Source organism: Xenopus tropicalis, chromosome 2 (genome assembly GCF_000004195.4).
Source record: "Xenopus tropicalis strain Nigerian chromosome 2, UCB_Xtro_10.0, whole genome shotgun sequence".
NCBI classification, from domain to species: domain Eukaryota; kingdom Metazoa; phylum Chordata; class Amphibia; order Anura; family Pipidae; genus Xenopus; species Xenopus tropicalis.
The window spans coordinates 111,970,321-111,993,324 of record NC_030678.2 but is presented as its reverse complement, the minus strand read 5'-3'; the positions used below and the strand labels follow the sequence as shown (position 1 = coordinate 111,993,324).

The 23,004-nt window shown below is 38.7% G+C and overlaps 1 protein-coding gene across 2 annotated transcripts; it reads left to right on the top strand.

Moving 5' to 3' along the window:
• The first annotated feature begins 3,804 nt into the window (after nucleotides 1-3,804).
• On the top strand, nucleotides 3,805-21,562 carry cfap97d1 (CFAP97 domain containing 1). 2 transcript variants are annotated; one of them, XM_012956675.3, is made up of 5 exons: nucleotides 3,805-4,004; nucleotides 15,096-15,176; nucleotides 18,193-18,311; nucleotides 18,598-18,784; nucleotides 20,245-21,562. In XM_012956675.3, exons 1-5 carry the CDS (start codon nucleotides 3,912-3,914, stop codon nucleotides 20,782-20,784), a joined length of 1,020 nt encoding a protein of 339 aa, XP_012812129.1. In that variant the 5' UTR covers nucleotides 3,805-3,911; the 3' UTR covers nucleotides 20,785-21,562.
• Nucleotides 21,563-23,004: the final 1,442 nt, after the last annotated feature.

The window sequence follows — 23,004 nt, the reverse complement described above, 5'->3', positions numbered from 1 at the left end:
AGTTATACTTTTTAAGTGTTTTTCTGACAATACAGTAAGATACAGCAATGCATGAGTCTAATAATATGCTGATCTTTTGTTTAGGATCGAGATATATGTAGCATGTGCTCATCTGCCCTGCAGGAAGCTTCTCCCCAAACTCATCATATATTCTGGGTCTGCAGAGTGACAGGCTGCCCCCCCCCCCCCCCCCCCCCCCAGGCACCCACCAGCCTCTTTCATCTCAGCATGAGTACTGGCTTTTTCCATATAACAGTTCAATAGTAATTAGACACTGACAATTCTGCTCTATTTCCCTTCTTTTTTCCCCAATCAATATTTTAGTCTTAGTATAACAATACTGATATGGAGCTATATTAAACAGTAACAAATATGTATGAAGTCTGAACTGGATTACCTGTTCAAAGAAAAGAAATATATCATAATTCTGCTTCATTGGCCGTTCCGAACAATTGTAAAACAGCTCATCATTGCCACCTGATGGCCAGTTATTTAATGGCTGTTTGGAAAACAGTAAAGCAGTAATTCACCTTAACAAAGTGGGCAATTTAGTATACTGTGTATGAAAGAACAATGTAAAAAGTTGTGTAAAATAAATGGCAAAATTATTAAAGGGATTCTGTCATGATTTTATTCTGTAATTTTTATTTCTAAATTACGCTGTTTACATAGCAAATAATTAACTTTACCATATTATTATAATATTTTGTTCTTAAACCAACAAATGTATTTTTTTTAGCTGTAATATTGGTGTGTAAGCAGCCATCTCAGTGCATTGTGCCTGATTCTGAGCTTTCAGAAGGAACCAGCGCTACACATTAGAACTGCTCCTACTCATACAATGGAGGAGTCCCAAGCCAGACTTGTTTTTTTTTTACTATTCTGATTTCTACCACAGGTGTCAGGGAGTTGCTATTTAGCTATCTTTCCATTGTTCTGCTGATAGACTGCTGGGGGGGGGGGGAAGAAGGGAGGGGAGGTGATATTACTCCACCATCAATGCCATGCCTGTCAGTGCACACTGATGGCTGGAAGGGACTAATCATGGTGGAAGGGAGTGGTTTGGTGGAGCAAAAACTTAGGGGGAGATATATCAATGGTTGGGTTTAATTTTTTTCATAAGTCAAGTTTTTGCACTAAAAAAAGTCGAGTTAATTGATAAACGTTTGGCATAACTGTCTGTTGTCATTAAAAACTTACCTTTTAAAAAAAAAACTTGAAGTTTACCTTGAAGTTTACCACATTAATAAATAAGCAATCATTCGATGTGAAAGTTTATTTGGTTTAGATAAATAAACTTGAATTCAGAAACTTCAGAAGTTTTTAAATAAGCCCTTTAGGGTGATGGCACATGGTAAGATTTGTCACCTGTGGTTAAATCTGTGCTACCGTGGTTGACAAATCTCCCCAAATCTCCCCATCCTCTTCACTATCATGAGAATTGACATAAATGGTAACATGGTAACAATTGGCATAAATGGTAAAATGGTAAAATTACACTACCCATGGCGATTTGGCTTTGAAAAATGCCTTCCTTCACTGAGAGATCTGTTTACAGTTTCCAGAATACACTAGGCAAAATCATTTTGGAAAACCAGACTAAATAAATTTCTTCAATCCCACAAATATTTCCCTAGAAATCCCATAATAGTATTAGCACACAGTTCACGTGGCACTATTTAGTAGCACCTGTTAACTCAAAACACTAGTGGAAATACTGCTATTAGTGTGACACACTTGTTGCATTCAAAAGTGAGACTTTGTTATAATTTTCTCTGGACAGTAAAACCATTATGCACTAATTGTACCAGGATTTTGCAACAGTCAATATTTGTTGACCATTGAAAGGCAAGCATAACAATTCTGTATAATAGACCAGGGTTTAAAACCAGGAGATCAGAAAATAGAGCACAGGGGCTTAAGCTGGCCATAAATTGAAAGTGAGAGCATTCTGTGAGAGCATCTTTCCTTCATATGGTTACCTTAAGGTGGGTGATATCTTGCTGATCAGATCATTGGTGGCATCACAATGATGAGAATGAAGGCCATCTGGGAGTTCCATTTATCCAATATGTCTCCTTTAGGGCTCTGGCACACGGGGGAGATTAGTCGCCCGCGATAAAACTCCCTGTTCGCGGGCGACTAATCTCCCCGAGTTGCCTACCCCTGCCATCCCACCGGCGAACATGTAAGTCGCTGGCGGGATGGCAGACGCGGCGGGGCAATTTGCGCGAAATCGCGCCACCGCGTCTGCCATCCCGCCGGCGACTTACATGTTCGCCGGTGGGATGGCAGGGGTAGGCAAGTCGGGGAGATTAGTCGCCCGCGAACAGGGAGTTTTATCGCGGGCGACTAATCTCCCCCGTGTGCCAGAGCCCTTAACAGTTGACAATCTTTATTTCTTACACACAGAGATTAGCTTCCCAGTCTCCTACCTCTATTTCCCAAGGCCACAACATTCTAACATCTTTCAAAAGCATATAACTTTATAAAACATAATACAGCTTATGCAAATACATAACACCTTAAGTGGAAACAGACTCAGGACTTCAAGACTCTAGCAACGGCAACAAGTAACAAATGATAAGGACACAAAGTACCACATGATCCCTTAGGCTAAGAACTTGATTGGGTGCTTTAACCGCCGGGATACCAGGAAAAAACCCGGTAGGCCCCGGCGCTAGTGGACCCCAGCGGCCCAGACCTGACCCTTGCAGGTGCTCCCCTGGCTGACCGTTCCTCCCCTGACATTTTAAACTTATACACGCTCAGGGGAGGATGTCGGGTAAGGGACCCTGCGGGGGGTTAGGGAGGCTCTGCGGGGGGGGTTAAGGGGTGCGGAGGACACGACCGGTGGGGGCACCTGCAGGGCCCCTGGGGTGGGAGCCCTGGTGGGCCCTGCACCCCCCAGTCTGACCCTGCCAGTCTTCATAAAACAATCCTTTACCTTCAGTAAGGTCTGTTCACTTATAAGAAGGTAACTGGATCACATAAAGGCTAAAGGAGACATAACAATGTATTTTGCAGGCCCCCTGCTAAATTCATTGCTGTTATTGGTTACATTTGCATATGTTTTTTAGTTGTGTCCTTAGATTTTGCAGTTATCTGGTAAAACCTGCAAATATATTTTTCATTAAAAAAAAAGTATAAACAACAGGGCTCATTATTCTTCTCATTTTATATAGCAAAGAAATATTCTGCATGGCTTTACGAATATTATGCACCACACACATCAGCCCCTTCCCCAGTAAAGTTTACAATCCAATGTGTCTATTGCATTCAGATACAAAATCTAGCCCAGCATCTCAAGCTCAGTGAGGATTAAAGCTGCCAGACTGCTTCCTTGCCTCTGCTCTGCCCCACAGGATCTATTCCCCTTTTACTGCCACCAGGAGTTGGTGAGGTTTTACAGTTACACACCCCCGGGGTGCTACAATCTGGTGTTGCAACACATAACTCTGCTACCACTACCTTCATACAAGGAGTTAACCTTTTTTTTTAACTCAAATGGGAGAATATAATAATTAATCAAAGGTTTGCATGATTGATCACTGTTCTCTACCAGTATTATGTTCAAAGATTGAATATTTGCTCCTTTTTTAAATTATATCAATAAATGATGATTAGTATTATGTTTCCTTTTGTATGCATCACATATGAACTTCCTTTTTATTAAATACATTATCAGGAATCAGTGACAAGGATACACCACAGATCGAATTACAGTTATTGTTTGCTATTCTGTGCGCATGGTGTTTGACTAGCTACCACCAGCTATTCATTTTTCTCCAATACAAATGCCATGACAACCACCACATGACTTGCTTTAAACACATCACAGTCTCCAAGGCTTCCCTGCTCCTCACACTTACAGGCTGCTCACTGGCGGGGAAGTGTTTCACTTTGACAGAATGCATCGATCCTACCAGCCAATCTTACCATGTGGTAATAAATACTTACAGCAAAAATGGGATAAAACTTACTATGATGAGCATAAAAAAAAGGTATGTCTAGTGTAATGATATAAATAACAGCATTTAAAAGTATTAAAGTTGATGGAACACATTTCTCATACAAACCCTTGTTATATCTTGGTGTTTCCAGCGGAGCTATGGGTGAGTCCCCAATTAGGTGTAAAATGTCTACTGGTGCCATATACTGTATATAGTTATAATGAGGCCAAATTATGTGATGTTTTTCCAGCAAATTTTTGTTAATTAAGGGCTCCAAAAACTAAGAAAGAATAGTTTTTTATTATCTACCTTTACATCGAACATAAGGATTTCCAGCAATTCAATATATTTCCCCTAACAACCTGGAAAGTACTGTATGTACTGTAAAGGTGGCCAGCTGCGATTCGGGTCCTTAAGACCGACTCGGCAGCTTATCTGCCCATGTATGGGGATCTCAACAGGCCTCCCCAATCAATACCTGGCCAAAAATTATGTGATTACTTTAAAGCTGTAAATTAGTAATGAATAGGAAATTTAAAGTAAAGCAGTTCCAACTTATCTTCTCTCAAGAGGTGTGAAAGTACACAATTTTAACATAAATATATTAGTAAATCTTCCACAATATCCCCCAGCTTCCATTTTGATCTTTCAAGTCATGCATGTTTTATTCTAGTTTAATGACAGTTTATTTGTTCAGTCATGCTAGTTGCCCCTAACACAGAACACAGGGCAGTCCAACAGGAGTCCTGCAGGTCAGATGTGGCACTTCAATATATAATTATAGTCCCTAACCTCCCTGTAGGCTATAGAGATTTTTTGTGTGGCATCTTCTCATACATTAGATGGCATATTGGGAAGTAAAAGGCTGCTAAGAGCATTGCCCTACTGTTTGTGCCTTGGTTTGAACATCTGAATTAATGTTTAATATGAAATACCCTAAAAATCTATTATCATTCTCAGAATGTGTTGTGACATTTCATTCAGCTTTTTCAGAGCACTTTTTTTTCTATTTCTTGTAACCAAAGAGACGGAGCTGACAAGCCTTGGGGTGCCTCTTTTATCCCAAACATACAAATAATAGCAAACTTGGCACTGCTGTCAGCTTGAATGCATATGAGGCACACTTGTGTCAGATTCCAAGATTATTATTGCTTTCAGTTTATGCAGATGTTGCTGGGAAGCAGAGCCTTCACTTGATTTTATACTTTACAAAGAAAGCACCTCGAGAAACTTAAATTAATTGTTAGAATTTAGCATTGTTTTTCATAATGTTCTATGGCCGTGTAGAGATTTCATTTTTCTATGTCAGAGGTGGTAATGTAATAAAAGATTGAAAGTCTGCTATGTCCAAGGTCTACTAACCCACAGTAACCAATAAGCAGGCTACATTTTACTGTTTGAAAGCGAATAGCTGGTTGCTAAGGGCTACTATACCTGGACAAAATGTAACCCTTTTATTCCATTTATAGGTGTGAGAGCAGGCACTCAATGACCAGTCCTCCAGACACGCGTATAAAATCAAGGTAAAATTTTGTTTAGGTACAACAAAAGGTATTCTTACACATTTAGCCTATAGGCCTATGACTAAGTTTTAAATGTTAGAAAAACATGAAATGCATAAGTCTACCTCTTGTTCTACTTTAATGTTATATGCCTGTCTGGAGGACTGCTCTTTGAGTGCCTGCTCTCACACATGCGGTTGGTTCCACTCCCCTAGCTGAAGGCTCAGAGCAGTGCATCTGAGCCTCCTCTTGACTGTAGTCAGTGCATCTGAGCCTCCTCTCAACTGTAATGAGTTGTAGACCATTTTGTTTACTCATTGCTTTTTATTCCATTACACAAAGTCTAAAATGGTAATGAGAAAGCTCTAATCCAGACCTGTAGATTCTACCAAATGCCTTCTTCAGATTGTGTTAAACTACAACTCTCAGAAGCCCTTATCAGTTATAGCCTGGATTGTGTCATCTTAATAATTAAGATGCAAAAACTCTCAAAATATCTCTGCCCCCAAAACTGTGTGAAAATATGTATATTTTGTACAAGCAAAGGTCTCTTTCTGTGTTACAGTCACAGTATGCCATCGCTGTGCAACTGACTCAGGAATACTTAAACGGATTACAGGGTATAAGGCTATATTTTTAGGTACTATATTAATGCTCAAGCAACATCTGAAGGGGTTTGAATAACATTTAACGTCAGATGTAGCATCAGAAGTATAAAGCTTACGCACTAAACAAGAGCAACTAAACACAGTTCAGATATTTAAGTGCCAGGAGACCTGTGGTGTATAACAATGTCATGCAGGTAACTGTAATTTTTTTGCAACCTAAAATGTCTGAAAACCTCATGTTTGGCAAAGAAAATGTCACGTTTCTGCGTTCTACAATTGTGATGATTCACGCAGAGCAACATGTTTTTGAGGAACAAGAATTTGTTCCTGACGTTCCTTAGCTTCCTAAAATGGACTGCTATTTGTCATTCGATTGATAGATCCCATTGATCATTTGCCAGGATATTGTTACATGCAAAGCAGATGGAATGGCTGACGTCAGATTTATCAGACAGAAGGATCTGTTTTTTAAAGCAAAAAGCTTGATGTGGTTGCTAAATATTTGTTTTTCTATTTTAAATCCAAGCTGGATTGGTTTATATATCATTTGTTGCTTATGTGTTGTTTGGTCTATGAGGGTGATTGCAAGGCTGTAAAAAACACTCTAATAGATACTAAAATAATATATGTAGATCAACTCATTTTAATGAAATTATGGAATGGGTTTATTAAGATGTGATAATCAGCTTAAGTAGTAGGGTTGCCACCCCCTGATTAAGGGAAACCCGGGAGGGGGGGACGAGACGACTGACCATTTGGGAGCACAGTGGCTCCCAAATTTAAATGGCACAGTAACACCAACAAGTGAAAATATATTAAATAAATTATACTGTAATGTACTGCCGCCCTGCACTGGTAAAATTATATGTTTGCTTTAGAAACACTACTAGAGTTTATATAAAAACCCTGGTGTGTAGCCATGGGGGCAGCCATTCAAAAGGAGAAAAGGCACAGGTTATATAGTAGCTAACAGATAAACCCTGTAGAATACAATGGTGTCTCATCTGTTATCTGCTATATAACCTGGACCTTTTTTCCAACTTGAATGGCTGTCCCCATGACTACACATCAGTTTATTTATATAAACTATAGTGGTGTTCCTGAAGCAAACATACCAGTTTTACCGGTGCAGTAAATTATATTTGAATTAATTTAGAACACTTTATTTTTTGGTGTCACTGTTCCTTTAAAGTCACCCACAGCACAGTGATTCCTAGCATTAAATGTTACAAGGTCCCAGAGATGGCTCAGTTACACAGAGCGCTATAATCAAAGAATGATCCATTTGTACTCAGTATTTTAGGAACTTCTATATGAGAGTATTTGTTTGGTACTGTGGTGTAACAAGTATGTGCCTGGCCACCCAGCAAAAAAATCTACAGAGGGGCCCAGTGCACAAAGATCTCTACCAAGCCCCCGCCTGCCTGCTCCCTGCTGTCCGAATCCCTGTCCTATACCAGAATCTTCTGTCCACCTGTGTCTTCCCTCCCCATTCACAATTTGGAGAGCAGCTGGGAGAGGGGGGAGAGTTTTTTACTGCCACAGAGGAAGCAGACCCCGTGGCCTGGGTCACTTGTTCCCTGCCCGCCCCCCCAACCATGGGATCTGCTTCCTCAATAGTTAAGTCACTGGTTTTGTCATATTTATCCAGAAATATTGGTACACTATTGTAATGTATTTCTGATATTTTCATTTTTATTTAATTGTAAGCAATATTGCAATATACATTAATAGGTTTTACTGTTTTAAAAGATATTTGTAAGTGTTGCATTTTAAGGCAGTATTTGATTCTGACTCAATTTAGCAGTCAGTTCAATGTAGAAGTCAGTTCTTCTCCAGGTCTATCAATCAGCTAGCTTCTGCTACACTGTTTTTAGTCGTAAGACACAGTGCAGAGAATAAAAAGGAACATGTGCTGTTTCAATTGCAATTTCATTTTTTCCCATAAAAACGATCAGTGCACCAGACGTCACCCCTTTAGATTAGAGGAACGGAGTTTCCATTTGAAGCAGCGTAGGTGGTTTTTCACGGTGAGGGCAGTGAGGTTGTGGAATGCCCTTCCTAGTGATGTGGTAATGGCAGATTCTGTTAATGCCTTTAAGAAGGGCTTGAATGAGTTCTTGAACAAGCATAATATCCAAGGCTATTTTGATACTAAAATCTACGGTTAGTATTGATGTTGGTATATATGGTTTATATATGTGAGTGTATACATAGGTCAGTATAGGTTTGTGGGTGCTGGGTTTACTTGGAAGGGTTGAACTAGATGGACTTCGGTCTTTTTTGAACCCAGTGTAACTATGTACTCCATATTATATAAATATCAACTGATTCTTCTACTTCTCCCAGAAAGGCTTGAATGGCTTACATTCAGTCGTTTAGCTGGATTTCAGTCTGTGTTTGTTTTGTGTCTTCATGGTGATAATTGTCTACTTACACTCTCATGCACAGACATAACATAGAAGTCCAATGAAGAATTCAAAGACTCAGCAGTGGAGCCTAGCACCTAACACTGTTGCACTAGCATTTAAATGTGGCACAAGGTGCAAAGAGCAGCCTGCACAGTCTATTGCCCTAAGATTAGATACACCATTCCTGGGTCTTCAGGGGTTCAATTATTATGCCCCTTAGTGCTCTGGCTCTTGTGTTCAGGGCAATAACATATCTCTATCTATTTTCTTGTTTACCTTATCTATGTGCCCATGGGCACCACCCACAATGATAATGGCCAGGCAGTATTTCATTATTTATGGCCCGGAGTAACTAATCATTACCAGTACACTGGCCATGCTGCTTACTTAAGGCCATTACTTGTCTTACTTTCATTCTGTTCCATAATGAGTCAAAGAAACAGATGCTATCATATTTGTCTGAACTGCTACAAAAATAGGCAATCATTTATAGTTTGTGCATCAAATTAATGAACCATGAAAAGATAAACATATTTATATGCAGAACTCTAAACACATTGATGAAAACAGTTCTGTCACTTCAAAGACATCTGAATATATTAATTTTTCAGAAAAGAACATTCAAATATTTATTCAAATACTATGGAAAGAAATAATGCAAATTATAGGATTTATCTAACGTCTCTGGAAACTACAATGCATAAAAAAAAAATCACAAGTGTATATTTTACTGGTTGTATCAAAGAAAACTATGCAAATTTAAAACAGAACCGCTAAAACTATTCTGGGGCATTAGTCATTAAATAATATAAGAAACAATGTACAAGAAAGTTAAAATGCAGCATAATAAGAGGACAGTATTTTTGTTTTGTGACTAAATATTTTACTTTCTAGAACCGCACTCATGTTAAAACACCATATTTTTTATACACAGTGCAGGATATTTCTCCGGAAATGCCAAATGTAATAGTGGTCTCCCTTTAAAATGGCATGTCTGACAACTTGTGTGCAATTTACAATAGTGGAATATTGTAATAGTCATAGGGGTGTGAGTAATGCAACTTCTGTCACAATGCCAAAAATGCTGTTAGTGCAAGAGTTATTAGGTACAAGTCAGCTGCATGTGTAGGTGCAATGTACAAGGGAACGTTTTCAGATTAAAATTTTCCTGAAATTTCTCCTGATTTTTGTGATTACTCCTTTATCAATTTAGGTGTAAATACATCTATAAAGTCCTTTAATAGCTAGAAACTGCTATTGCTTATCCACACCAGAACCTGAAGCTGCAGTACATAAACTTCAAGGAAATAATACAAGAATATAACTGTGAACTACTTACTGATCTCCTGTTTCATTCTGTCTATTCTCCATGTACCTTAAGTCAAACAGCAGGAGATCCATCTAATTGTTGTATCCCAAGATACAATTCCTGTATTAGTATGTTACAGAAAATATTTGAAGTTCAAATTACCATTATACCATTTTGAAAAGACTGTGTTTAAAGGAGAACTAAAGATTAACTAAAGAAGTAATCTAGAAATGTTGTACATTGTGTTTTAGGCAGGGCTGCCATCAGAAATCGCGGGGCCCATCACAAGAAAATTTTCTGGGGCCCCCTCCACTCACATCCTGCCCCCCAATGGCCCCTCCCATTAGTAAAAAGGACACACAGACATTGGTAGCCAGGTCCCCCTAAAACAGTGGTAGCCCGGGGCCCCCTAAAACTTTAATAGCCAGCATCTCCTCAGCATCCTCCAGTTAACCCCCCTCCCTTGTCCTCCAGCTCCTCCCCCTCAGCATCCTCCAACTCTCTCCAGCTTCCTCCCAGCGGCTTCCTCCAGCTCCCCCACAGCGACTTCGTCCAGCCCCCCCCCCCCACACCCAGCGACTCCCTCCAGCTCTCATGCGGCTTCCTCCAGCTCACCTTCCTTTTCCGCGCCCTCGCGATCTGTGCCAGGCCCCCCGCTAATCTGCACCTTTCATAAGGTTGCGCCCCGTGCGTATGGACGCAACCAATCAAATTTCCCACTGGCCACCAATGACAGCCAGGGCCCGGGCCCCCTTTAAGCGAGGATATCGTCCGGGCCCGGCACAACAGTATCCCCTGTGCCCCCCTGATGGCGGCCCTGGTTTTAGGTCCCAAGGCAACTGAAGCCCTTTAGCAGGGAAAATCTGTGCCTCCAAAGATGCCCCAGTAGCTCCCCATCTTCTTTTCTGCTGATTCCCTGCATACGATCTGTGCTGCTGTCAGTTACTAAACTTAGGGACCGACTTACAATATCCTGTATATATACAATATAAATGTCACAATACATGACAAATTGGTAATTTATTCAGATTCACATTATATGGTAGCTCTGAAACCAATGCCAGCCCCATTTTCTGCTTGTTAATTTGCGACGACCCCTACGCATAGCTTCTCTACAACTTTCACTGACACTTCTAACAAAATCCAAGATGGGGAGTTTCTGTGACAAATGAAAAGCCCTGGATCATCACTGTTATCAAGATATTGAACCTTTAGGCTGGTGCAATAAGTTCAGTATTTAAAATATGGCATTTCTAGTCATATTTATATTTAGGGTTTAGTTAACCTTTAAGATTTGAATTCATTTAAATATAACCACACATGTACATTTTAAAAACTTACTCTCGAGTGTATACATGTTCACATTTGTTCTCGATTAGCAAACCAACTCAATCTCAGATTTTTATAAATTTGCCCCATGGTGTACATATTGAAGTGACCATGCAGTCCAGCAAATATAGGACTAAATTCATGTGCTGTTTGAAAAGCAGCCACAACCTGAGTTTTTAAGTAAATATAGAGAAGCATGTATAAAAGCAAGTTATTTACTACATAGCATTGTATTACCATATTGAACCCATTAGAGCTTTGTGCTTCCACTGGTAGATGTGCACCATGTTTTACATTCTTGACTTGTGAACGTTCTGTTATACCCTAGATGCATAGTGAAGTTAATGAATCCTGGTAAAATATATGCTGTAACCACCCCATTGTACCCCAACAACTAAGTTTTAAATTAACCTCCATATTTCTTGACTCCAACACACATTATCCACATAAAGCTCTCAGGCCTTGTATATACTATGTTTTGCTGGCACCAGTTCAGTTTCCTCTGCATTGAAAGCTCATATAATTTGTACTCATGGGGTCCCCTTAGGTTCCAGGATCTGGATGTAGTTTGAAACTCTGTAGCTATTTTTCTGCTGTAACCACAATGACATTTTGAATCCTGTGAATAAATCAGTGTCATACAAAAAGAATGAACTGGGATGAGCTGGGCCACCAGCAATTATTTGTAATTGTATGTATACAGCAATTGTATCACAGAAAACTTAGTGTCAGATTACCTGCATACCTTCTGCATTATCAGCAATAGCCTTGCACTGTTCTATTGTGAATACACTAATATGCCGCTAAGTAACCATGTTGCCGTGTTGAGCTATCTTGATCCCAGTGAACTCGCGTGGCAAGTAGCACTAGGAAGGTTAAATGATTGACTGACTGCCTGGGGGAAATGCTACTAACAATCAGTACAAACACATTGTGGATCACAGGACTCAAAACAACTTTTGTTTTTTGGAAGACTAGTTAGCATTGAAAATGTCACTGTAAATGAGGCATATCCGTCTAATCATCACTGGTGTTTTGTTGCTCCATGGAGACAGCACCAGCCTTAATAAAGGACACCACTGACAAAAAACCTGGAGAACAAATAGTATCTATATATGTCATTTAAAAAATGATTCTTATGTACGCAGCACTGTACAGTAGAACAATACATTAATACAACAAACAGGAGGTTATTACAATAATAGATAAATACAAAGTATGATAATAAGTACAAATATACTGTATACAAGGTACGGTTGCAATAAGTGAAGAATCAGACAAGAGGATGGAGGTCCCTGCCCCGTAGAGCTTACAATCTAAACAGAAGGGTAACTTATAGAATGATATTAGCTTTGCAGGTTACACTGGATGATACTGTTATATAAGTGCATTTGTGCATTTAACACAATTGCCTCCCATTCACTGGAGTCTTTTAAAAAGCCTATAGGAAAGCCATATTCATGTTATCCCAATTGTTTATTATTATCATTATTTTTAACATTTATTTCTAAAGCATCAACATATTCTGCAGCGCTGTACAATAGGTGGGTTTCATACATTGGACATACAGAGTAACATATAAAGCAATCAATAACCGATACAAGAGGTGAAGAGAGCCCTGCCCAAAAGAGCTTACAATTTACTATATATTAATTACATTTTTTTCTCTATATAATGTTTATGCAGCTGTTTGTTTCATTTTCAGTTACTAGTGGTCCTTTATATAATGCTGAGTGGGTGCAGTTGTACTGATTTGTAGACTAATGCAAGTTTGAGTAAGACACTTCAATTTCCACAGTGCAATACTGAAAGAGTGGGCTCTTAATTTACATGACTTAGAATGACATCAGCATGTATAGCAATGGGCAAAATGTGTATTTTTTTAGTAAACTTTAGTTTTTCATTCTTCCAAGCTTTTTTTTTTTTTTTCTTCAAACTTCCAAGATTTTTGTATAATCTGTATTTGATCAAGTAAATAAATATCCTATACAGAAGAGCAGGAGTTTGCAAAGCAGACCCAGTGTCTGTGAGAAGCAGAACAGTACAGAGACATTTCTAAATCTGCTCAATAAAATGTATTTAAATCAATAAACAAAATAAGTATATCCTTTGTAATGTTGCTTAGGAAACATGCACCAATAAAATGTTTACTTGCACGTGCAAGTGTAAAATGAAATGCAGTTGCCACTTATAGTATTAGAAAGCATATCAGCAAGATAAAAGCCATTCAGAGTCACCTAAACAACTGAACTGTCAATAAAGACAGACAGTTACAGGACTACCACAAATATGGCAACCTAAATGTTGCCATACACAAGTAGATTTAATCCCTTTGAACTGTGTCAGCAGCTTATTTGTCCATGTATGGGGCCTTCCAATAGGCCTGCCTGCCTGCCAAAAATTAGGCAGATATGGATCAGGCAGTTTTTAGATCCCGTTAGGGGTGAGGCCTGCAGTCCTTGCCCCCAACAGTCTGCATTCCCATTTTTGTAAATAAGCCTGATATCACCCACCTTAGGGGCGGAGACACATGGAGTGATTAGTTGCTGCAACTTATAAAAAATGTGGTCAATCGTGTGCCGTTTGTTACATAGGGTTAAAAAAAGACCGCCCATCAAGTCCAACCCTTCCAAGTAAACCCAGCACACACACACCTATACTTACCAATCTATACACTCACACACATAAACTATATATACAACCACTAATACTAACTGTAGATATTAGTATCACAATAGCCTTGGATACTATGCCTGTTGAAGAACTCATCCAACTCATCTTAAAGGCATTAACAGAATCTGCCATTACCACATCACTAGGAAGGGCATTCCCCAACCTCACTGCCCTCACTGTGAAAAACCACCTACGCTGCTTCAAATGGAAGCTCCGTTCCTCTAATCTATAGGGGTGGCCTCTGGTGCGCTGATTGTTTTTATGGGAAAAAAGAACACCCTAATCTCCCTATCATCCCCTCTAATGTACTTGTACAGAGTAATCATGTCCCCTCGCAAGCGCCTGTTTTCCAGAGAAAACAACCCCAACCTCAACAGTCTTAACTTCATAGCTTAAATCTTCCATCCCTCGTTGCAGTTTAGTTGCACGTCTCTGCACTCTCTCCAGCTCATTAATGTCCTTCTTAGGGACTGGTGCCCAAAACTGCACTGCATACTCAAGGTGAGGCCTTACCAGGGACCTACTGTATAAAGAGGCAAAAATATGTTTTCATCCCTTGAGTCAATGCCCTTTTTTATACAAGACAGCACTTTATTTGCTTTAGTAGCCACAGAATGACACTGCCTGGAATTAGACAACTTGTTATCTACAAAAACCCCAGATCCTTCTCCATTAAGGATACCCCCAACACACTACCATTCAGTAGATAGTTCGCGTTTATATTATTCCTACCAAAATGCATAACTTTGCACTTATCAACATTGAATCTCATTTTCCAGTTTGATGCCCAGTTTTCCAATTTTGTCAAATCGCTCTGCAAAACGGCAGCATCCTGCATGGAACTTATAGTTTTGCACAATTTAGTGTCATCAGCAAAAATAGAAACAGTACTGTCTATGCCCTCCTCCAGGTCATTAATAAACAAGTTAAAAAGCAAAGGACCAAGGACTGACCCCTGCGGTACTCCACTAACAACACTGGTCCAATTGTTTGTAATGTGACAATTTAAAAAAAGTCACAGGAACTAATCACCCAGAGGTGTTCACCCTAAGAAGAGACTATTAATTTTTTTATCACAATCAGACTCTTTACTTATGTTATTAAATCAGGAAATTAGGGAAATCTTTCAGGCAAGCGAAACGGGACAGATTAGTTCATTACTTTTATGCTTTTTATGCTATTATGCTTAATAGTAAACCTGCAATATGTAACCTTTACATGTTATAATCTAAACATCCAACAATGTTACCTGTAATAGATAATGTAAAATAAAACATTGTGAAATGAGAATGTCTGTTTTTTTGTTTCAGGTTCAGTCTGCCAAGCCAGTGGTAGATACAAACAGTCCACACACATATGTTCATCTTAACACAAAAATGAAGAAGCTGAAGGTATATATTTTATTTTTGTTTTTAGCATTATTACTAAGGCACAGGGGTCTTCAATGTATATTAGTCATTTGCAAAAGGAATTATATGGGGCAGGATATCTTATCTACTAGACCAGTGTTTTTCAACCTTTTTTGGGCAAAGGCACACTTGTTTCATGAAAAAAATCACGAGGCACACCACCATTAGAAAATGTTAAAAAATTTAACTCTGTGCCCAGCAGCAGTGCCCCCCTAGTACATTGGTGCCCAGCAGCAGTGCCCCCTAGTACATTGGTGCCAAGAGCAGTGCCCCCCTAGTACATTGGTGCCCAGCATCAGTGCCCCCCTAGTACATTGGTGCCAAGAGCAGTGCCCCCCTAGTACATTGGTGCCCAGCAGCAGTGCCCCCCTAGTACATTGGTGCCCTGCCTACGGCACACCAGGCAACATCTCGCGGCACACTAGTGTGCCGCGGAACAGTGGTTGAAAAACGCTGTACTAGACCACACTGGACTCCTTGCTCAAGTCATATGGGAACTCCAACACACTCACCTCTCCAAGTAACAAGATGCTGTCATCTTTTCCTCCATTACAGGTATGGAATCCCTTATCCAGAAACCCGTTATCCAGAAAGCTCCGAATCACGGAAAGCCCATCTCCCATAGACTCCATTTTTATCAAATAACTCAGAATTTTAAAACTGATTTCCTTTTTCTCTGTAATAATAAAACAGGACCTTGCAGTTGATCCCAACTAAGATATAAATAATTCTTATTGGATGCAAAACAAGCCTATTGGGTTTAATAAATGTTTTATTGATTTTTTAGTAGACTTAAGGTATAGAGATCCAAATTACGGAAAGACCCATTATTCGGAATTCCCTTTGGTCCAGAGCATTCTAGATAATGGGTCCTAAAACTGTATATACGCTGTGGCTCAGTTGTCAATACTGGGCAAATTTGGACCTGGACAGTAACCCAAAGCAACCAGTCAAATGTTGCTTTCATTATTCTACCTGCAGCTCTTAGAAAAATGCTAATCATTCACTGGTTGCTAAGGGTTACTGCCCAGGTGCAAATTTCATCAGTGCTGATAAATGAGCCTAACTGATTTTATTCACCTTTGGTAGTTTGCAGGCTCTGATGTATTTCTGAATAAACAGCCAGATTATCTTGCTTCTATCACACAAAAGTGCTACTCTATCTAAATCATCAATGTAAAATTCTTAAGCTTATGAGTACCTTTACAGCAAATAAACATTCCATAAGAAATCACCCACAAAGCAAACAAGAACAGTTGTTAGTACAGCCCAGCAACTTGCATTTATAAAGGTATATACTTGGAGAGTATTTCAGAATGAAGGTATAACATAAATATACATGTTTGTAAAGTATTGATTTGAGACAAGGATGGGGTGTAGTGAAAGGGGGTAGAAAGAAAGGGAACACTTAAAGGAAAACTATACCCCCAATGTGGGTCTCTATAAATATATATTGCATAAACAAGCTTGTATGTAAAACCCTGCTTCATCTAAATAAACCATTTTCATAAAAATATACTTTTTGAGTAGTATGTGCTATTGGGTACTCCTAAATAGAAAATTGCCATTTTTAATATGAAGGGTCACCTCCTGGGATCATAGGCTTCACAGTGCACACAAACAAGCCAAGGCGATATTTAATGATTAACGATGAGCAAATCTGTCCTGTTTCACCGAAAATGTTTTGAATGTTTCAAAAGATTCACAAAATGGTGAAAATGTCCTGCGTCAAAAAAAATTGGTGTGCATCAAAAAATTTTTTTTAAAAATTTGCCAAAAGCGGAAATTTGACATGAAGCCTTGACTGCCGAAAAATCTGGCCGATCACTATTAATGATATATATATTCCAGTTTGGCGAGATTCTTTAATAGGGCACTTAACATAATATAAACATTATCTGTTGGTTCAGTATTCATTCTGAGGGTATAGTTTTCCTTTAAAGTTATTATCCATAACTGCCATAAAGATTATTGTATCATACAATATGGTAATAAGCTCATAAGGATTTCTTTATACCAGAAGTTGTTTACATTCTTTTCACCTAATACTGTTTGAGTTGTCTTTATGTGCAAATAATTCATTTAAAACTAGCATTCTCTTTTCTTTGATTAACCATCCTTTAATGTTTGGGCTTGATGGAGATTTCATATGAGCAAGGGTCCGCAGGGGCAATTCTGGAGCAATTCACACCATCCCCTCACCCCTGGCTTATTTCTCATGTGCTCTGGCCACTTTGAATGAATAGAGCTGAATTGTCAGTTAACAAAACAAAAATTTTCATCTTAAATTACCATGTACACCTATTTGCCACCCTGGTAAAGTGCCAGCTGAAAGAACCTGGATAAATGCTTTCTTTGTGTGCACTTCTATATTGTAAAATTGTTTTCAACCTTCAACAAAATACTGTATGTACAATATTTTTTACCCATATCCCATAGAAAACCAGTTAAGCCAGACTGAACCCTTGTCAGTGAAGTACAATAATAGGTTTTATTACACTACACATTCACCTTGCACTCTTATTGCTCTGTCCCTTGTCAAACACATTCCTCTCTACCTGAGATTGCTATAAGTGTGCAAAGGCATTTTTTATCTCCTCCCAAAGCAACTGAATAGTGCAAAGGAAAATCTAGGTAAACTAATAATTTTCAAATGAGAGAGGCAGACTGGGGCCCATTTCCACCCTTTAGCTGATTAATATTTACATATGGAAAAAGGTGAACAAAAAACCATGACATCTCCAGAGGCCGCATAAACCCTGGTACAGCTGTCAGTGGTAATTTACATGACCGTGCTTATGACTGACAAGATATTGCACTGCAAATATGTATGTGTCTAATTTCATTATCTTGTCAAAATCTCATGACATTGTTGATCTCTAGGGCATTTCTTTTATTTATTTTTTTTACATACAGAGATACAGATCGATATGGATGTAGTGATATGTCCCTTTGCATTCGAAATGAGTAATGCCTTTGTATGTTTGTTTATTAACAGCTAGAGGAGGAACGTCTAGCAGTGATTGAAAGAGACAACCATTTGCTACTTCAGAAGATGTCAGCCATCATGAGAACCAAGGGGAGGGTGGACAATAAAAATGAGTATGAAGCAAAAAGGTATAACCACCTTACACTGACACAGTATTGCACACAAAAATGCCCTGCTTAATAAAAAAAAGCATTCATAATTTTTTTATACAGTTGAAACTTTACCATCATTTGGAGGATCAATTTGGAGTGAAAAATAGCCTTATTTCAATTAACGTTCACCTATAATTATTTTGGCTGCTTTAGCTGTGACATTCTACAAATGTTCTCTATTTTATAATAAAAAAGCACCTTATCAACTTATCAGTGGAATCGGTAATTCATGAAATGTAATTTTCTCTTCTCCCCTCATCAGTTTAAATAAAGAGAAACGGTACAGAGAATTATTAAGGTTATCCAAAGAAAATCAGACCATTCTGGACAGGATTACAAAGTGTGAACCTCAGTATCAGGTGGAGAAGTGGCATGAAGATTGGGTGAAAGCAGAAAAATACATGGACAGCATTGCCAGATACCCAAGAGGGTGGTGGTGCCAAGAGAAGGTAATGTCCATTCTTGACTCCTGTCTACCAGCTGAGGGCTGTATCTCATAAAACTAGGCATACATGAAAAGATCTGCTCATTTGATCTAAGGCAAATCCAGCTGATCTAATAGTTTATCCCTAGGGCAAACAATTAAATCATAACATGGACCTATGTAAACCTGTTAGGAGAGGCCACATCAACTAACCAGTAATGAAAAGCCCTTGAAAGCTTTATATTCACTTTTGTGCCTTTTTGCCCCCTGCTCTTTTTAGTACTGATATTGGCTTTACTTTTACTTAATTTTTATTTAAAAATGCAGCAAAGCATTTGCGACTGGATTTGAGATGCACAGTTAAACATTGCTGCCAAACATAGCTGTAAATACATTCTCAGTCACAGATACAGGCAATACAGTGGGTACAAAGGAAATTACCATGGGCTAGACAATTTGGTTACATTGAGAGTTGTTTAATTTTTCCCAGATTTCTACATTCTTCTGGTAGTTGCCTTTCCTATTATACAAGGCTTTTTCCATTTGATTTTTACCACTCATCATAGGTTGGAGGGTCAGGGCACTTCCAGTACAGAGTGATCCTTTTTCTGTCTGAGAATAGTACTCTGTGGAGGTACAATTTATCCGTAGTGAACAATGCTAAAGAGGTAGCGATACCAAGGATACAAACCTTGGGGTCTCTTGGTAGTGAAAGGCTGATTTGGGCAAAGAGGGTAACTAGAGTTTTAGATCAATATACATCCAAATTTGCACAATATCATAGCCCTACGTATATAGATTCTAAATCGGACAAAAGGCTTTACCAAACATTATTTTCTAGGAATGCACCAAATCCAGGATTTGGTTCGGGATTCAGTCAAGATACGACCATTTTCAGTAAGATTCAGATTGGGGCAAATCCATGCTCCTGCCCGAAATGAATCCTTAAAACCACGTGATTATTTTTTGTCACATAAACCCTTCCGTATCATGATTTACAAATGCAAATTAGGATTCGGTTCGGTATTCAGCTGAATTTTTTACGAAGAATGCTGGGTTTGGCTGAATTCGAAAATAGTGGATTCGGTGCATTCCTATTATTTTCTAGGTGTACTAGAGACTGCTCTAGAAAAAAAATCTAGAGTCTCCATCTCTATTTTTGTATCTCTACTGTACAAGAGCAACAGCTAGCTTGCTATATTAACACCATTTACATTGAATTCTAACAAAGATTTGAATGTCACGTTTAACCTCAGCATTTTTAATTCCACTTTGCGGAGAGGCAAATAATTCAGAAACCACAAATGAAAAAGGGACTAATTCTAAACATTTCTATTTCTTCAATATAGCCTAACTTTCTCTTTCCAGAGTCTCTGAAAGAGATGCAGTTGAATGTTTAGGGAGTAAATCAGTAAAACCTGGGGCACAGTACTTTCCATGTTATAAAGTACAACTAAACAATTTCAAAATATTTTATTTTTGCAGAGTGAATTAGGAGACAAAAAGGAATCTGCCAAAGGAATGGATTCAAGTGAAAGTTCAGTAAGAGAGAAAAAAACAAAAAAAGGAAACATGGAAGACAAAGATAAAAGGAAAAGAATGGTTTCAAACAAAGAGGTTGGTGCAAAATCCAGGGTAACCAAGGATAATCAGGCAAAAGATACAGACAAAGCCAGGGAAATACATCATGAACCTAAAAATTACACCACAAAAGATGGGTCAGAAACAGATAGTGACCTTGGAGGTGATGGAGAAGGATATGAAGATTCTGCAGAAGATGAAGAAGAACATGCAGCAGATGAGAGGGCTGCAGACGCACAACCAGCAGAAGAAGATGATGGGGCAGCCCATAAAGATTATGATAAGGAAACCCTAAAGAAAAAATACAAACAGGAAGAAAATGAAGATGACTCTGGCAGTGATGCCAAATCTGACATTAGCAGATCAACACACAGGAGAGTGCAAAAAGAAGATGAAGAAGAAAGAGAGCATTCTGGGGATGAGAAATATTCAGATGCAGAATAGATTCTTATGGTAGAATTCTGGGAGTTGTGGTTTAGAAACATTACAACCACAAATTGCCCATTCCTTTATTGAATACACTCAACTGTAAAATCATTTATTATAATTGCTGATTTCCCAACAATAGTGGCAAATTAGCTCACATTATCACTTTACCTTGTCAGTCCTTAGCCAAAATATCTAATGTACATTTTGAAAGATTAAAATAGCTTTTATGTTCATTAATGAGCAAATCACATTACACACATCTGTATATAGCTTTGTAGTGGAATAGTAGAAATGTAAAGGAAAACCAGTTGGTATCCTTGGGCAGGAGATGACTTGAGAAACTCGCCTCAGGCGCCCACCAAGTTACCGGGGAGGCAAACAGCCACTCCCAGTAACTATTTCAGATTTTTTTCTCGATGTGCACCCCCCCCTTCCCGCTCTGGCGCAAAACAGGCGAGCAAGGGGGCGGCATCAATTTGGCCGTCTAAAACCGCTAGGACCCCTAAGGTGACACTGTCCTTGGGTGCTTGTGTGTAGACAGAGAGAGAGACAAGTAAGACAGACAGACAGATAGGCAGGATTTTCTTTAACAAATCTTTTAGCATGCAATAAGTTTGCTACTCTTTCCTATAAACTGTATATCTACATATAGTGCCTTTGCAGAGATTATGAAAAGATAAACAACTGTACTGAAACATTTCGGCCTCAAAAGTAAGACAAAATGCAAACTCTCATACAAAGAGAATGTGTAATCACCAATACCTTGGAAATAAAAAGAATTTAAATTAAATAATACAGTTGTCTATTATTCAATAAAGACACACACTAAACACATTACATATTGAAACGTGCTTGTCTGGTTAATGTATCATACAAGACAAGCAAATACTACGTGTCTATTTGGAATACCTATGAAGTATGTTCAAGAAAAATGTGCTTACATTTTTAGCTTTCTATGTGCTAACATCATATTTGCATATGGCCAACTAATCATTAGTTGCAAATGTCTTATCTCCTGGGCTGTCAGAGTATTTATGTATGCTATGTAATAGTGAACACATTGGTGGAAAAGGCCACATGTTTTGTGCATTGCTCTATAAGCATTGGTGGGCGGAAAACAATATTCCCCCAATAGGTACCCATTAACTACGGGGCCCAAAACTTACCTGAAATAAGGTTCTCCATTGTATTGCTCAATTGCAAAACTGCCAAGGATAACAGACCACTTGCTTAGAATAAAGGGGCTTCTCTATCATGCTGTTAAAAAAAAAAAAGGTGAACGAATACACTACACATCACCATCCGATCACCAGGCATTGCAATATAAAAAACAGCTTATCTACCTAAAAATGTAGAGCAGCGCAGCTGCATACCTGGGCACCATCTTTTGTTCAATTGTAGAAGCTTTGGGTCTTGCCGCCGACACGGACCCTGCTTGAGCATGTGCAGTTGAAGCTGATCTTCTGATCCCAAAGCTTATACGATTGGCGCCCAGGTACGCATTTTTAGGTTCAAGTTTGCAACAGGGACAGTTTTTTAAGTTACACAGTATGCAATAAGGGGGGGGTTGAGGCAGGCCCGCTAAGGAGGCTTTTATAGCTGGGGGGGTGTAGTTCTCCTTTAAGTACATTTACACAGCATAAGCAGCATGATAAAAAGGCCCCTATATGTCAAGTAGCAACACTTAACCCTTCCGAGACCTAATTAACATATGCTAAATGGGGTTTGTATTTGGTTCGGTATTTACTCTAATTCTTTACAAAGGATTCAGGGGTTCGGCCAAATCCAAAAAAGTGGATTCGGTGCATCCCTACTTACTATACATTATCACCAATAAAAGAAAAGCCTCAATTACAAATGGTCCTCTGGTGCCATCTGCTGGGAAACTTTTTATATTTCAGAAACTATTAAACATCCTGAGGTCTTTAATGCATGGGCATTTTGTTATGCAAGATGTGTGTTCCATTATGTTCTGCTTGGTTGTACTCATGACCATTGAGAGTTGCATTTTATTGCATTTGCCTTGATGCATTATTTTACACACCACATTCTGCATTTTCTTGCAATTAATGTGTTTTCAGAAAACCATAAAATAGAGAATTGCATTTGAAACTCATGTGTTTGTAAATGCAGAAAAAACCTTGTGTAAGAGCCCATAAGCAGTTGTTTTTAAAACTTTATTACATCTAGCCATTTTAAGATTACTTGCATTGCTTTTTAAATAAATTTTGAACT

Coding starts and splice junctions, on each gene's coding strand:
- cfap97d1 (XM_012956675.3), top strand. CDS start 3,912: ATGCATCGATCCTACCAGCCAATCTTACCATGTGGTAATAAATACTTA. Junction 4,005..15,095: donor ATGATGAGCATAAAAAAAAG/GTATGTCTAGTG, acceptor TTTTTGTTTCAG/GTTCAGTCTGCCAAGCCAGT. Junction 15,177..18,192: donor CAAAAATGAAGAAGCTGAAG/GTATATATTTTA, acceptor GTTTATTAACAG/CTAGAGGAGGAACGTCTAGC.